The sequence below is a fragment of the Podarcis filfolensis genome, assembly GCF_964270895.1.
Source record: "Podarcis filfolensis genome assembly, chromosome: 8".
Taxonomy (NCBI): domain Eukaryota; kingdom Metazoa; phylum Chordata; class Lepidosauria; order Squamata; family Lacertidae; genus Podarcis; species Podarcis filfolensis.
The window spans coordinates 61721834-61738556 of NC_139611.1; the positions used below are offsets into that span (position 1 = coordinate 61721834).

The 16723-nt window shown below is 43.4% G+C and overlaps 1 protein-coding gene across 5 annotated transcripts in view; it reads right to left on the reverse strand.

Annotated features, from left to right (window-relative positions):
* Nucleotides 1-10653: 10653 nt before the first annotated feature.
* TFAP2E (transcription factor AP-2 epsilon) overlaps nucleotides 10654-16723 on the reverse strand; it is a 72380-nt gene continuing 66310 nt past the window's right edge. For all 5 annotated transcript variants that reach the window (XM_083625553.1, XM_083625555.1, XM_083625552.1 and 2 more), the window contains 2 exons: nucleotides 14176-14317; nucleotides 10654-12199 (listed from right to left, as the gene is read on the reverse strand). In XM_083625553.1, coding sequence (XP_083481679.1) covers nucleotides 11911-12199; nucleotides 14176-14317 — 431 coding nt within the window. In that variant the 3' untranslated portion in view covers nucleotides 10654-11910. The remainder of the gene's footprint in view (nucleotides 12200-14175; nucleotides 14318-16723) is intronic.

Genomic DNA, 16723 nt, shown 5'->3' on the forward strand with positions numbered 1-16723 from the left:
ACAGGCTTGGCTTGCTTACTTGCTTTTTGAAAAACTTTTTTTCCAAAACTTTATTTTATCCAGTGCAAACCGAAGTGTTGATGGTGCTCCATGTTACACAAAAGGCAGATACAAATTCATACACACAAAATTGGCAGCATCAAAATACAAAAGCGGGGGGGGGGGGACCAATCTCAAGGTGCCAAAGAAAGGAATATTGGGACTTTTTATTAATGCTCAACTAGTTTTGGCCAAAACAGGCATTCCTTTTAGGTTTCCTAAAACATCATTTTTGAAAACACTGTAGGCAAAAATGCTCCTCAGTTGCTTCCTTACAGCAGCCTTTCCCAACCTAGTGCCCTCCATAGGTTTTTGACTACAACTCCCACCAGCCGCAGTCAGCATGCTGAGGTCCCAAACCTCTGGAGGATGCCCAGGTTGGGGAAGGCTGGCTTGCAGTGTTTTCAAAATGGATCTTATTGAGAGCTTGGTTCTCCCTTTTTTATCTTCTTTTCCTGTCTTCTAGATGCATATTCAGAGAACAGGAAGAAGAAGAATCTGCCTTGCGCCACATCAGACCATTGATCCATCTAAGTCAGTATTGGACTCAAGTGGTCATGAACTGGCAGGACAATGGGGAGGGGGAAGAGGATCATGGTAGCCAGCACTTGGACACATGGGGGCTAGCTGGGGATGGGGAAGGAGAGGTTGGTGTAGGAAGTTCTCACAGGGTGGGGTGGGGTGGGGTGGAGAATGAAGAGAAGATGGTCAGTGCACAGGACCCAGAGCCAGAGAGGCCCCTGTCTCCATGAACATGGTGGGCTTTGAGGTATAGAAAGCAGTTCTCCAGGAGGCTGAGGCAGGCAAGGGCCCACAGCCCAACTCCCTAGCTGGCCAGGTGGGGCTCGCTAGCTCTGGGAGAAGGGCTGTGATTTCTCATCTGGAGTAGGAACAAGTGAGGATCAGCTGCCTCATCAAGCCCAGATGCTACAATCAGCAGGCAAAGTACAAAAGGGAAGCAGAGCTGAGGTGCTGTTTCTGCTCAACTGCCCATGTTGATGGATCTTGATTTGGGTGTTCCTGGACCTCTGTGGGACAGTGCTTCAGGTTTGACTCTGGACTGCATCCTGACTGCAGGACTTTGGCCTACTTGGATTGACCCTAAACCTCGTTTCCAGACCTTTGGGCTTGGTGTACTGACTTGCTGCCAGGTAGGCCAGGGGTTCAGGAAACAAACTCCCCTTATCCCGGATGAACTGGCCTGGCTGGGGCTGATTGGAGTTGCAGTCTAGAAGTACCTGGAGGGCCACAAGTTTCCCACCCCTCCTATATATAGTATGTACCAGCAGCTTCGGGGAAAAGGCTTTGTTCTAGATTTTCTGCATGCGGGGATGACTTCATTAGTTTTCTAAGAGGGAGCATTCAAACATACAGCTCCCCAACCTGAGGTAGTGCTCCTGGAAGACTTTATCACAATGAAGTGTAAAATCTAGGAAGGGGGACGGCAATGGTGTTGTTTAACCCTTAACATGCTGGATAACGGCCTGAAAATAATAGAAGCTGCTACACTGGGCTGATGGTGTGTTGTAAGATTTCAGCAGTTACTGGTTTGTTTTGTAGATCCACCCCAGTGCTGGTTCAAATTAATGTTGGAAAACTAGGGAAATGTGAAATCTTGAGGTAGGGCGGGGTAAGAGCTACATCCAGTCGTTGGAAGCAATACTGGAGTATGTGGGCTGAGTTGTCTTAACTCACTAAAAGGCAGCTTCCTAAGATCCTGCTTGGGCTCAAGTTGTTTTACAAAACTTTTCTTCCCATTTTTAAAAATTATTTTATTGCAGTTTTTATTGCAGTTCGTTGGGTTTTTTATTTGTTTGCTTAAATCAGTATAACAAATACAACCTTAGCAATACATAAAACCAGGATGGAGAGGGAAAGGAGAGTGGATTGGGTTAGTTGGGTGTCTTTGCAATTTTATGGAGTGCTGCCCCCTGGAGGCTGGCCAAAGCATGGTATCAGATCAGCTGCCGGGAGTATTCTAAGTGTTTATTGGGGCAAACAGGAAGGTAGAAAATACATCGGTCTGAAAGTGTGGGAAGAGGCCTAGTTCCTTATGAATCTGGGGCATATGTTCAATTAGTATCTTAGGACTAGCTGCAATGGGTTTTTATGTGGTGCTTGGGTTGCATTGAGTGCAGCCAAAGTCATCCCACCTCTTGATTGAGATATGTACCAGTGGCTTCAGCGTTGAGGAGAACACTCTGCCCATACAGCAGAGGACCAGCATGGCTGATAGAAAGTGACAGGAGCCTTATTAGACACTTGGTCAAAGACAGGGTGGAGGCAACCTGAGAGCTAAGAGCCACATGGGAATTTGAGATGTGTAAACAGAACCCATTTGTTGGAGAAGGGCAAGGAGAAAGTCACAGGCATCTCCAGGTAAGAACTAGTGATGCCTGATATCCTGGTGAGCTGCTGTCAGTCACTACTGACAATCATGGGCTAGATGGATCAATGATCTGGCTTGGTATAAGGCTTGATGTGCTTATGAGTAGACAGCAGGCTGCCTGTCTGATCAGAACTGCCTTTCCTTTGTGAAATCCCCTGTAGGATATCTATAGATGGAGACCCTGGATTGTGAAGACGTTGGCTGACGTTGGAACCCTAAGGTATCCTTAACTTCCCTGGGCCACCTACTCACCTGTACATCTCCATGTCAGGTACCAAGTGAGGGAGATTCAAAATGCATATGCATTTTGTATTTTTAGTGTCTTGCATAAGAAGGAGCAAACCTGAACAAACCAAAGTCCAACCTGGTCCAGTTTCTCAGAAACTTGAGAGTATCTCTCCATGAATTTGTCTAGTTATTTTTTTAAAGACATCTGAGCTAGTGGTAGCCATCTCTACATCCGCAGGTTAGCTATGAACTGTGCGAAGAGAGATGTCTTTCGTCTGTCTTGAATTTACTGCCTGTCTATCATTGTAAAGTGATGTGTCCTGCCTGAAGGCTGCATCAGGCAAGGAAACAGGCAGTCCAAACAGGACAGGGCAGAAAGTGGACACTGGTGGTCCATAACACATGGGACAGGCCTGGCCCTGATCTGCCAACTGCCCATCTCTGCCCTAAAGCACAACACGCACGGTAAAGTCTTAGCTGGTTTCTGGTCAGGACTCGATTCCCATAGGAGCCCATGTGCTCAAATGGAGCCCTCGTCTTAGGGGAGGACCCAAAGTGTGCTAAAGGTCCCTGGCTCTGTTCCTGCCACCTGCAGCTTGGGGGAGCTGGGCCTTGACCCCACATTTGATTCCATTTGCATTTAGAAGTGAACCTCCCTAATTCGCACTTTCTGAGACAACACGTGCATCAAAGCACAGCCATCCTTTGAAATTCATACTTCTCTGAATGTTGTGGTGCAGTTCTCTAGCCTAGAAATGTGAACAAAATTGTATATAACAGGGTTAAGTGTGCCTAAAAATGCATGTTCTGTGAAAACAGAATTCAAAAATGTATTATGTAAGGGGAAATTGCATTGCAAAAATGTGCATAGGCAAAATTACATACTAAGAAATCTGAACTAAAATGCTGCTTGATTATTACGAGGACACGCTTTTTTAAACTTGCAAATGTGGAGAACTTAGGAGTTGAAAAAGGAGAAACTGAAATTGACAGATCCAGTCATCCCTACCACATACATATAAATGAAAACCCTAGGGTGGTTTTTACACTGCAAACTATCACCAGCAGAATGGATGTGCGTGGAATACATATATATGTTTTTTTATGCTTAGCCCTCCTCCACAGGCAGGTGATAGTTGTATGTTTATTAATGATTCCGCCCCCAAACAGACTGGTTGGAGTTGGGTTAGAAGGGAGCATATGTTCTGCCTCGGGGCACAGGAACAAGCACTGAATCCCCCACTGACAGGGGAGATAGGAGAGGCTGTGTTGGAAGAGGGCACAGTGGCAGCCTCTGGAATAAAATGAAAAGGGGTCCCACTTTAAGCCACAGAACAAAAGAGTTTGCAGAGGGGGTGGGGTTTTCAAAACAGAGTCATCAGTGGGACACTTTTTCTAGGAGCTTCATCATTTGTTATTTTATATTTATATTTTTAGGAAGAATTCAAATGAAGTACCTGGGTTTTCTCACACACACCCCGACTGATTAGCTTTCAGTGGTGGTGGTGTTTTTATAAACAATAAGTTTATAAACGTAAGGGGGAAGAAAATGAAAAATAAAAAGACCATACATGGGTTGATTTTAATGATAAAATAAATGACATGTAAAACAGTCCTGAGGAACCTGCACTCTCCCCCCCCCCTCCAATATTGTTGGACTCCCATCAGCTCCAGCCAGCAGGGCCTTGAGGCCTTTTCTAGTGGCCCTCGGCACCATTTTACATCCCTCCCAGCCCTTATCAAAGCCTGGGGTAAATGAGGTGCTGGGCTTTGGGAAGGAGGCATGAGGGCTCTGACAAGGTCCCAGAGGCTTCCCACCTGCTTCTCAAAGCTTAGTTAGCACTTTCCCCGCTTTGGGAAGGAGGTGGAAGGGCTCTAGGACCCTGCCAGAGCCTCCTTCCCATAGCCTGATGGGCCCGTCAGCTGGATTTGGGAAGGCAGCATGAGGGCTGGGAGGGGCATCAGACTTTGGCCTCAAACTTTGGCCTTGCTTCCCTACTTGACAAGGCAGTGTGCGGCCTGCAGGTTCCATGTCCAAGTACTCTAGCAACCCACTTTGGATGAAAAATTGGGCTACTCTGATCTAGAGGACCACAGCTTCCCCACTCCTGGTGTATAATTTCAATATGTAGCTTGGCAGCAGTGGAGTCCTGGGACTGAGGGGTGGGTGCAGCCCTATAAGCCCCTAAACTATAGCTCAACTCCCTCCTGTCCCCCATGCCCAGATCCTTCCACTTGTTGAGAAGCCTGAGCATGAGATTTAGTGTTGGGTGCAGCATTCAGCATCTGAAAATCAGAAGTGTGCATGCACACGAAAGCTCATACCAAGAACTAACTTAGTTGGTCTTTAAGGTGCTACTGGAAAGAAAAAAATTTTTTTGTTTTGAAAATCAGCTGTTTTTGTTTTCTAAAAATAGTTTCTAGTCCTTATGCCCATAGGCATGCGTTTGAAAGTGTGTGATGAAAGCTCAGAAGTCAGAGGGGCTGTATATCCCCTCCACTGGCAAGGGGGCTGGGCTTTGTGCCCCAAACATAATTCAAACAACCACAATATATGGGGCTAGATGACGGGGGCTGCATACCTTAGTGCAAATGGTGGCTCCGTTTGTCTTCAGCTGTGCTGGCTGAAGCTTATGGGAGTTGTAGTTCAAACCATCTGGAGGTCACTGGACCAGTGGAGGCTGGAGTAGAACATTTGCATGCTTTCCCTTAAGTTTCCACAAGTAAAAGTCTTAGAAGGATCTTCATTAATGAAACCAGATCTTTCCAGGAGGGGGTCTGATTTCCCCTTGGGGCTTCAAGCCCCCATTAGCCCCCTGTGGCTGCAGCCTTCCTGCCTGGATTTGCATGGGTCAAAAAGGTTTTTGATTTGCATCAAGAACAACGGCCCTGTCTTGTCCAGAGCTCTGTTAAGAAAAGCAGTTTCTTGGGAAGTAGCAAATAACCGCAATTTCAGTATAGGTTTCTGCTTTGTTTTTGTGTTGTTTTTACTTTTTAAAATGAGCAAGGAAAAAATAAATAAATAAAGCTAGCGCATTCGAGAGTTTCCTCTGCTCCACAGACAGCTGGCTCGAGTTAAGCGACATGAATGCACTTATTGGATAACTACCTAATGGCACATTAGCACCGAACCAAATGCCTTAAAATGTCAGTTCCCATTTTGGAAGACGGCTACATTTGTTTTAATGGTTAACAGTGGTCCAATTGTGTGGGCAGCACTCAGAACCAGGAGCTGGTTCTCAATAAATTAAAATAATGGACTGTTCCACTTCATGTTTCAAGCAGAGCATGGGGATGTGAATGAAGCTTGTGTCTTTCAAAGTTGCTTACGAAATACCACATCATTTGCTATTTCGTGCCCTCGTTGAGGTGGGTGCACTTGGATTGAGATTCCATGAGTGGTCCCAGGATTATGGTGCTCTGGGCCCAGTGGCGGAGCTTCATGCTCCGGCACCGGGGAGGGGGTGGAGAGCAGCCGGGGGCAGGACTGGCATGCGTTCTGGGGGTAGGGTGCGCCACCTGCGGGAGTGTGGCGCCCAGCGCGGGCGGGGGGGGGCAGCCGTGATGGAACCCCACCAGGATTGCGCTGCTGGGGGCAGTGCGTTCCCCCCGCACTCCTCTTCCTCCACCAGTGTCTGGGCTGTGTTAATTGTGAAATAATAATTTTGGGGGGAAATAGTAATAAATCCTATGTTAGCTTCGGTTATGCAAGTAATCTGCTTTACACATACACAAATATTTTTGCAGTAAAATTCTATAAACCAAAATGCGTTATCACTTACATGGCCGGAACTCGTGTTGCAAATTTTGGCATTGCACGGTGTGCTGCCAAATTTTAGACCCTAAAGTCTGCCACTGAGGAGGCTTAGGCTCCAGGTCCAATCCTGGGCTTCTCCAGGCAGAGCTGGGCGATTCATCCTGCCTGAAATCCTGGAGAGCCACTTCTGGTCAGTCCAGACAATACTGAGCTAGATGGACCAAAGTTATGACTCCGTATACTTGCAGCTTCTGGTGTCTCTGTGTCCTGCCCATTGATTTCAGTAGGTATACTCTTAGTAAGTTGCAAGAGTCTTGGATGGATGCACCCATCCTTCCCAGAGATACTGAAATGGAACCAGGATTAATTTGCTCTCGTTATTCAGAGGGTGCAGCAAGGATCTCTCTTGTAATAATCTGATAAACCAGATTCTTGTGGCAGCGGTGAAAGACCTAGGCAGATACACTATCTGCAAATGGAATGATATGGTGTGGTACTTGGCTTTGACTAACAAGACTTACAAAAAAGTATACTTTCAGCACTGATTCGTTTGTATTTATTTCCTTTATTAACACTTGCTTGAAGAAACTTGGACCTCCTCTAACTCAGACATATTTTTGGCTTGGTTATTTAATTTAAGATGCTGTTGTGGAGAGGGGGAGTTGCTGGGCGGGGGGAGAGTTTTGAGGGCCAGATACTGAGGACTTGGGAGCTGCTATCTTTTATTCTGCGGAGGAGGGAATCTCAGCCCTGTGACATCTCCCATTGCGGCTGGGAAAACAAACCCCTCGTCTGCATCAGTCATAAAAACTTTGTAGCAGGGGTGAGAAGTTGGGGCCTGGCCCAGTCTACACAACTGAGGCTGCCTGGATTCCTCTCCCTCCTGTTGTGTAAAAGATCCCTTAATAAGGCTCAGTCTATTTTCCAGACAGGTGCCTCGTACCAGGGGAGAAGCAGGTAAATAAGCCAAGCTAATTGCTAAATAGCTACTTGCCGGCTCTGACAGGAGAGCAACAGCAGGAACAGCTGAGGTTAAGAACTTACAGGAAGGGGAGGGAAGCCCTCCGATTCTGGCAAACTTAACATAGGCAGACATCTGTGGGTCTTCCCTCCCCATCCATTTACTCGTACACATTTAAATCGTCTCTTCTCCCACACTGGTGCAACGCTCAGCGTGCCCAATTGTGAACGTAAACACACAAAAGCAAACACGATGGTGCTGAACACTTAACTCCCAACAACACAAGACTGCTGCTTTTAGGCCCCATCTGCTCTACAATTTAAAGCAGTATCACACTACTTTAAACAGTCATGGTTTCTCCCAAAGAATCCTGGAACTGCAGATTGACAGAATCCAACAACATCTGCAGGACCACAGGCCAGTCACCACGGCTTTAAAGGGTATAACCTGCATTGTGAAGCAATGGTAGACAAAGCAAATTGGTAGTCGACGCAAATGTTTCAAAGCAGGTGCTGGATGGGAAAATCCACTTGAGCTGCTGAGATAATGTCTAGCTCAGCCCTTAATCATTCTTTATATGCCTCTGAAATAATCCCCTCCCCAAAAAGTATGACATTTCTGTTTTGACTAAAATATCTATACCCTTTTCTTACATGATTTTAGACACACTTTTGCCACCACCACTATTTGAGAGGAGGTGGTACAACTGTCTGAAAGGAAAATGGGCAAACCAATTTAGGTTTGGGGTAGCTATTACCAAGTTAAGGAGGGGGAAATACATGGTGGAAACAAAAATATTCCTAGTTTATATAGCCATGAATTTGAATTTTTTTGTGGTTACAAATGCCACAAATTTCTAACAAGGTGTTTAATGTTGCTTTCCAGTTAATGAGAGGATTCAGGGGTATTATTGGGGGGGGCAGGATTCTGCTCCCTTAAAGGCCAATTACACCTGTTTTCTTTATAAAGTACAAAACCTGTTTTTACAGGTGAAAGAAAAATGTATGCCCCCACCTACCCCACCTTAGATTTTTTTGTATTTGAGTATATCTGATATTCCTGCATTTGAGCATTCATATTTACCTCAGTGTTTCCTTTCCAAGCTTTGAGGGAACAGCAGGCAAATTGGCCATGAAAATGTGACTAGGATGAATCACTGAATGGATAAATCCCCCAAATATTTGCTTCAGCTGGCTAAAGATTTGAGGTTAACCACTGCCAATGGTTTTAGTAAGGCAGTTGCCTCCCTAGTCCCCTTCCATATCTCATTTGCTTCCAAAAAATATTAAGGCAATTAAACCAAGAGGTCTTTTGTGTATGGCTTTTTAATAACAAAAGAAAACAAAAGGCTGCCAAATTTATGCTCATGGTGACCTGGGAAGACAATGATAAGTTATTTCAAATGTGTTCAACTGATGTCTTAAAGTTCAATCTTGTGGACACCATAATGAATGAGTCTTGCAAGGCGTAATTACCTAAACACAAGAACTGTGGTGGTTGTACACATAGATGTCATGCATGAGAAGATAGCACTCAATGACAGCTTCTGATACAGTTCCCCTTCCCTTAAGTGGTTCACTCCAGACATATCTGAACTATGGTGAGATCACTTGAGAGCCCACAATAATGGCAGACAAAGGCCCCTCTGGGTGAGAGCCTGCTGTACCCCTGGTGGAGTTTTTGGATGTTAACAATTGAGTCTTGGAAGCAAACCACTGGTTCGCCTTTTGGAGCAGGGTGATGTTCTGTACTTGATTATTCCATTTTTGAAGTCTCAGTTACCTAATTATGTTGGCTTATTTGTATTGCTTTATACATTGTTTAGTTTGAGCTGTTAAATTAGGTTAGCTTATTTCTATTGGGAGGGATTCCACACTGCTTTCTTCCAATTGTTTCATCAGTGCAAGCATTTCCGTTTGCCTGGTGGAACAATTTCCTCTCTTCCCCACCCTGCATGCTCTGTTGTGGGGGATTATCCAACCCTCACAAGGAACTGGGGGACAGGGGGCACAGGGAAAAGAGAAGGGAGAAAGTCCCATTGCACTAGCAGGACTGGTTGCACTGGTTCCTGCTGGTATGGCAACTTCGTTGAATCTGGCCCATAGTTTTCAACAATGTTGTGTGGATTGATTTTTTTTTTAAAGGACTGATATTAGAAACAGTTATAAATAATCATAATACGTTTTGAATTGTTACGCTTACTGTTCATTTCATATGCTGTGAGCCACTTTGGGCATAATTTTCTGGGGGAATGACATACTATCTTCATCATCTATCTAATTGTATCTGTGAAAATGGAAAGGAATAGATTATTTCACAATAAAGGGCTGAAGTTGTTAACATACCCTTCCACGTTGCTTCTCTATGGTTTTGTAACCATAGCAGTATTTATGCCCATGTCGGTCTATTGGGTGTATTGCTAGTGGGAGATCAACTAAATGGTAGAAATTTTGAATTCAGAAGCAAGATATAGCTCAGAGTTTAAACCATACAAACCAGGCAAGGAAAGAGTGATAGGATTCCTGATGTCAATTGTGGCTTGTCTGTATCCTATTATTCTAGTCTTAGTCACTTCTTCACATTTCCACAGCAATTTGTAAATATATATATATATATCCTCATGAAAATTTACCAGCATTTTAGTGCAAATTTCTCCTAATAAAAACATTTGTTTATTATTCACACAATTCCCCCTAAAATAATGCATTTTTATGTTTTGCCCAAAATTTTATCACAATTTCCCTATTTTTGTACATGCAAGTTGATTAGACAACTGCATTACAAAATTTGGAGAAATATGAATTTTGAAGGATAGCTATGTTTTTTGTTTGTGAAGTGTGAATGAGGTAGTTTCTCATTCAATTGCAGACAAAATCACATTACTTCTCCATCGCTGCTGATGTGACAACAGCCCCTTAACAGTGCATTGAGAAAGCCTTTTCTTTACTGCTGTTTGTAACAGGATTGGGCTATCTTTTTTCCTCCCATTTTTTCCTCCCATTTTTTCCTCCCTCTTTTCCTCCCATTCCTGTGGGCTCCGATAGAACTGTTCAGCAGAAGTATGAGGTGGATGGATAACTCAGGTATTGCCATAGAGATCTGGGCCCAGAGAATACAGATATCACCTTTTTCAATAATGATGAAATCAATGCAGTAAACATTTTTCCCAAATATGTCAACTCATCCCAGAGTGCTTGCTTTGGGCTTTTCATTTTTGTTCTCATAGATCCAACTCTGACTATTCCATCGTCAACATTACAAACACAGGGATGGAGGGGCTTGTTTCCAAATAAAAAGAGGTTTTATTAAGATAATGACTGACATTTTTTTGTTTGTTGTGGTGGTGGCATTGTACATCTATTGCAGCTTTTTAAGAGAGACAACAGCAAGTACAAAAGAAAAAGAAAAAACCAAACCGGGCTAAATGTCTCTAATCATTAGCGTCACAGGCTATTGTCCATGCTACCAGGTTCTGTATCCAAAACTTCATTCCAGAAAATTCCAAAGACTGACTTCGTTTTCAAAAAGTTTTTTTTTTTAAAGAAGTCCCAACTTAATTGGATATAAATAACGCGCACTGGACATTTTAAAACTTTGATTTAATTACACATAAATAAATATATACAGATTTCAAAACAGTTCGGTTTGGCCTCCTTCAAGTTCTTTCTTGTGCTTTAATTGTTTATTAATTTATTATTATAAGTATAATCATTTATTCATTATTTAATATTACTAAAAAATTTGAAAACTCAAGGAGTGGAGGCTGGTGGTGTAATCTCACTCATCCTGGGTCCAGGTCAGCTGAATGACAACTTGACAGAACAGAGCGTTTGCAGGGAACTCTGTTCCTTTTAGGGGGGAAACTGCTGAAACGTGTGTATTGGTGCGTCTGGTCTAAATCAGACAAAACCCACTGTGATTTCCAATTGGTCAAAATGTGCAAACGAAGTCGCAGAGCTGCTCAGTGGCAGTGGGACAGGTGAGGTTCCTTCTTCCTTGACCCATAAGTCTGCAATGGAGGTGGACATCAGCAGACACCTTGCTTGCTCTTTCGGCCTCATCTTTCTGAGCCTGTCCCATGAGGCAAATTAAAAACATCCCCCTGCCCTTCTTGATCCCACTAAGACCTCTTCATTTTACATTGCTCACTTCTCTCTTGGAACAGCTCAACATTGCATGATTATGGGCTTTTCAAAGAAAATGTATTTTTTTTAAAGAAAAAGTAATTGCACATGTAACCTGGTTTTTGGTATCCACTACTGAATACCCAAAGTGTCAACAGCAACCACCAACTGCTCTTGATTTTACTTCCATCTCTGTGAGGCCCATGTGGATGTTCCTCTTCCTCCAGTCACATTTTGTTGAGTTGGTTTCAGAGATGCATCTGTCACAGTTCAGAAAACATGGCAAGAGAAAGGGGGGGTCTTCGCTGTTGCTGCTTTTCTTTTCCCAACGTTGATAAGACCCAAGCCTCCTATCTCATGAACTGGGAAAGGGGAAAAACCCTCTGACTGGGCAGGCTGGGGAACTGTGGCGTCATTTCCGATGCTTCACTTCCTTTTCCGATGTTTTGGAGTCGCCGACCGGGTGGCCGTTGCCTGTGCTGTTCATGAACATTTTATCGAGCCCTTTGAGCGACTCCACCAAGTAGTTTTGGAACGCTGTAAGTGCCGCGCAGATTGCCGGCCCCCCAAAACCATGAGTTATTAAGCTGAAGTGGGTCAAGCAACTCTGAACTCCGGGTTCCAGAATGAGGGAAGGGCGGCTGTTTCCAAGTGGAGAGCGATCTTGGGCCATCAAATCGGCAAACTCTTTGCAGATTTGCCTAGAATGAGAGAGGGGGAGACATAACCTTAAACAGAAGAAGACAAAAATTGACACAAACAGGCGTAGCTTGGCAGCTCCACTGCCACGGGCCGGGGATTGCTTCCCCTCTGGCAGGAGCAGGAGGAGCCGCCATGTCCCAGGCTCACACGGCAGCAGCACATCTGGCATCACATCTACACATAGCAACATGTTTACATTTTAGCTAAATTGTGCCTTAGAACAGAGGTGAGTAGATGGCTCTAGAGACAGAAACTGCAGGAGCAGAGATTGCTCCTGTGCTCTGGTCCTGCTTACTGGTTTCCCACAGGTATCTGGTCAGCCACTGTGAAAACAGGAAACTGGACCAGATGGGCCATTGGCCTGACCCAGCAAGACTCCTCCTATGTTCTTAGGGATTGCAGTAAATTAACAAGTGTTTCTGATTCCCAGTGGTTCATTGATAGCAAATCCAAAAAGCCCCACTGAAATGAGACTGCTGAAATCAAGAAACCTTAGGGCAGGGGTAGGGTACCAAAGGCCAAATGTGGCCCTCCAAACCTCTCTGTTTGGCCCCTCAAAAGTCTCTCCTGGCCTGGCTTCACAGTCAATAACTTTTGCCTAGCTGGAATTTGTCCAGCTCTGATAACTCCTTTGCCTTCAGTTGGTGGATATTGGGGTACCAGTGAAAAACAAATTGGATCCCACAAGGTGAAAGTCTGCTCTCTCCAGCCTTTGAGAACTAACAGCTTGGACTCTTCACAGAGTATTTTTTTTGTGTGTACTTGTAGCCAGTATAATTCATAGCTGGTGAATCTGACTTCTCCAATAGGAGAGTCTGCAAATTTATAATTTGCAGCCTACAATTCATTTGGTGATTTTATGAAACAACAATTTTCTGATTGCTTTTGAGAGTTTGGTGGGCAGAGAAATTGCCTGGAAACTGTCTTGTGATGGGATCTGTCTTACAGAATTTGGAACACCAATCAAAACATTGAAATACAGGCCTGCCCAGAAAATTGTTCAGCACATTTGGGGATCTTTCCATCTGGGAATCTGTATACAATGAAGGCAGATAAAGAGGTATTTTTGGTATGTCTGTGTGAGAACTACAAAGCTTCTTCCTCAGGAGACGCCACCAGATTCTGTCTCAAATTCTTTTTAAGCATTGTAAAATTTTCTTTGGACCAGGCTTGAGCAGTGATCCAACATTTTATTTTATACTTTTACTGGATGTTGGCTTTAGCAGATTGTTAACTTGGAACATCAGGATAATACAAATTACATCAACAAGTGGCGGGCTGGGGAATCTTTGGAGCTGTAGGACTCCAGTCCCAACAACCCCAACCAGCGTAAGCAATGGTGAGGGAAGATGGGAGAGTTGCAGATGAGCAACATCTGGAGAGTCAAAGGTTCCCCAGCCTTCAACTACTAACTAGTTAACAGCACAATCCTATATATAAATGTCTACTCAGAAGTATGTCCCACTAAGTTCAATAGGGCCTACTCTCAGATAACCGTTTGTAGCTTTGCAGCCTAAATAGTTCACAACCATCATAACAGAACTGCAAACAAAAATAGAAACCAGGGAATTGTAAATAATTTTTAAATAAGTAAACATAAGAGCTGCAAAAGATTCCAGGGAGAATTTGGAAGCTGTTTCAAGTATAAAAGTATTAAATGTTCAAAGCTGATGTTTAAAATTATTACCTTAAAATCTCTCTGCATGGGTTAAGATTAACATTATTCTTCACAGAGTTGAATTCCACATTTAAAAATTCTATTGCCAAAAGAAAGTCACGTCTGAATTCTGACATTATACCAGGGAAATATTCGTTTAAGCCAGACTTCACCAACCTTCCAGGTGTCCTAAACTAGAGTTCCCAACAGCCAAAATTAATTCAAAATTAATTTTCACAACTGTGGCTCTCCCTTTTTTGGAGACTCTCCCTTTTAAGGCAAAAGGGGGAAGGGTAATTGTATGGACTCTATACTCACTTGGTTGCTAATAGCATGTTCTTCCGAGCATGAAGCTCACCAGGGTCGGAGTGCTGGCGGCAGAGGTACTCCGCTGCAGCCTTAGCCGGAAACTCTGTTTCGCACACATAACCGAAATCTCGGGCGAGATGAACAGCCTCACCTGCAAAAGAAATATATTCATGAGCATGTATGGTCTTGTCTGCTACTGATACTCAGCATAATCAACTCTGCATGGGGTGGAGCTCATAGGGATGTCAATTTCAGTTTCTCTCAGTTTCTGATTTTTCTAAGCCAAACTCCCAACTTATCACTATCTCATGGTGAGAAAGTCAAAGTTGCTTGGCAATATCTATCTTTGTGCATTTTGCTTGTGATCAGGAGAGTATATAAAGCAGAGTAGCCTTTGGAGAGGCAGACTCTTAAAAGCATGGGTGAAATACCGTATTTTTTGCTCTATAAGACTCACTTTTTCCCTCCTAAAAAGTAAGGGGAAATGTGTGTGCATCTTATGGAGCGAATGCAGGCTGCACAGCTATCCCAGAAGCCAGAACAGCAAGAGGGATTGCTGCTTTCACTGCACAGCGATCCCTCTTGCTGTTCTGGCTTCTGAGATTCAGAATATTTTTTTCCTTGTTTTTCTCCTCCAAAAACTAGGTGCGTCTTGTGGTCTGGTGAGTCTTATAGAGTGAAAAATACGGTATGTAAATTTCAGTTTCTCAGTTTCTTGTTTTTCCACTCTGAAGCTCAGTCCTCCAAATTTTCACATCACTTGGTTATTGTTTTAAAGAAAGTCCTCATGAAAACACATCAGCAGTTTAGTGCATTTTTATCCTAATATACACATCTGGATACAATTTTGCCCATTGTACACATTTTTCGCAAAGCAATTCTTCCCTACATAAATTCATTTTTTACGTTATGTTCACTAAAACATGCGTTTTTATGCACACTTAACAAGAGGATGCATTTTTGCACATATTACTTGGATGGAGAACTGCATTGCAAAATCTGGAGAAGCATGAATTTCGAAGGATGGCTGTGTTTTAGTTCACATCTTGTTTTGGAAAGTGCAAATTGGGTAAATTTGCCTTAAAATGTGAACTGAATTTAATTTCTGCCCATCCCTATGTGTGGGTCTCTACACTTTTCAACAGCATGAATAAGCAGGGCTAAGTATAAATCTCCTGCCCTTTGATTGATCTGACTGAGCAAAGCAATTGATGTATTACGAAAGCCTCAACATAGGTGCCAAAATTTAGTAAATAAGATCACAATTTAGAAAGCAAAAGCTGCTGCTTATGGTTAGAAGAAAAGTTATTTGTAATGTTTTAAAAGCAGATATACTAATAGTATATATATTGCTGGTTCTTATGTACTCCAAACAGCAGTATACTGTATACACACAAACACACACGCAAAGTATAGGTCAAAGTGCTGGTTTTGACCTATAAAGCCTTAAACGGCTCAGGACTGCCAGATCCTGTGCTCATCATCTGAGGCCCTTTGTGTGCCACATCCATGAAAAGTCTGGAAGGTGGCAACACAAGAATGGTCCTTTTCTGCAGTGGCTCCCTGCTTTGGGAATGCTCTCCTCAGGGAGGCCTGCCTGGTGACTTCATCACGTATCTTTAAGTGTCAGGCAAAAACATTTCTCTTTAACCAGATCTTTGGCTGATTAACATTCCATGTTCTTTTAAATGTGTTTGTGGGAAGGGGGTTATTGGTTTGTTTTTTTGTTCTTGTTCATGTTATGTATTTTGTGTTTCTCATTTTGTATTTTTATGTTGTGAACCGCCCTGTGAACTTCAGATGAAGGGCAGTATACAAATTTATTATATACAAATTAATAATAATAATAATAATAATAATAATAATAATAATGGCGCGCACACATGGGAAGCATCAGCACAGGGGGGAAATCGTAGAATTGGAAGGGACTCCGAGGGTCATCTAGTCCAACCCATAGCTGTCAACCTTGCCTTTTTTTGCAGGAAATTCCCTTATTCCAGCACCGTTTCCCGCTGCTTCCCGCTGCTATCCCAGATTGTTAGATATCCCGTACAATGTCCCCAGGACAGGTGAGGCTGCTGATCCCTTATTTTCAAATCTGAAAGTTGACAGCTATGGTCCAACCCCCTACAATGCAGGAATGTCAACTAGATCAGTGTTCCACAACCTTGGGCCTCCAGCTGTTTTTGGACTACAATTCCCATCATCCTTGACCACTGGTCTTGCTAGCGAGGGATGATGGGAGTTGTAGTCCAAAAACAGCTGGAGGCCCAAGGTTGGGGAACACTGAACTAGATCATATGTGATGGCCAACCTCTTAACAACCTCTGAGGAAGGAGAATCCACCACCTCTTGTGGGAGCACAGGGGAATTGTTTTGCTTCTTATTATATTATGTATTTTGTGGTTTTATGCTGTAGAAACACCCTGTGATTTTTTTTAAAATTAATAATAATAATAATAATACTGGAACTCCAAGGTTTGCAGAAGTACAGAAAATCTACAGGGGCATGACTGTAAGAAGGCCCAGTGACAACTGAGTATGCTCAGCAGGCATA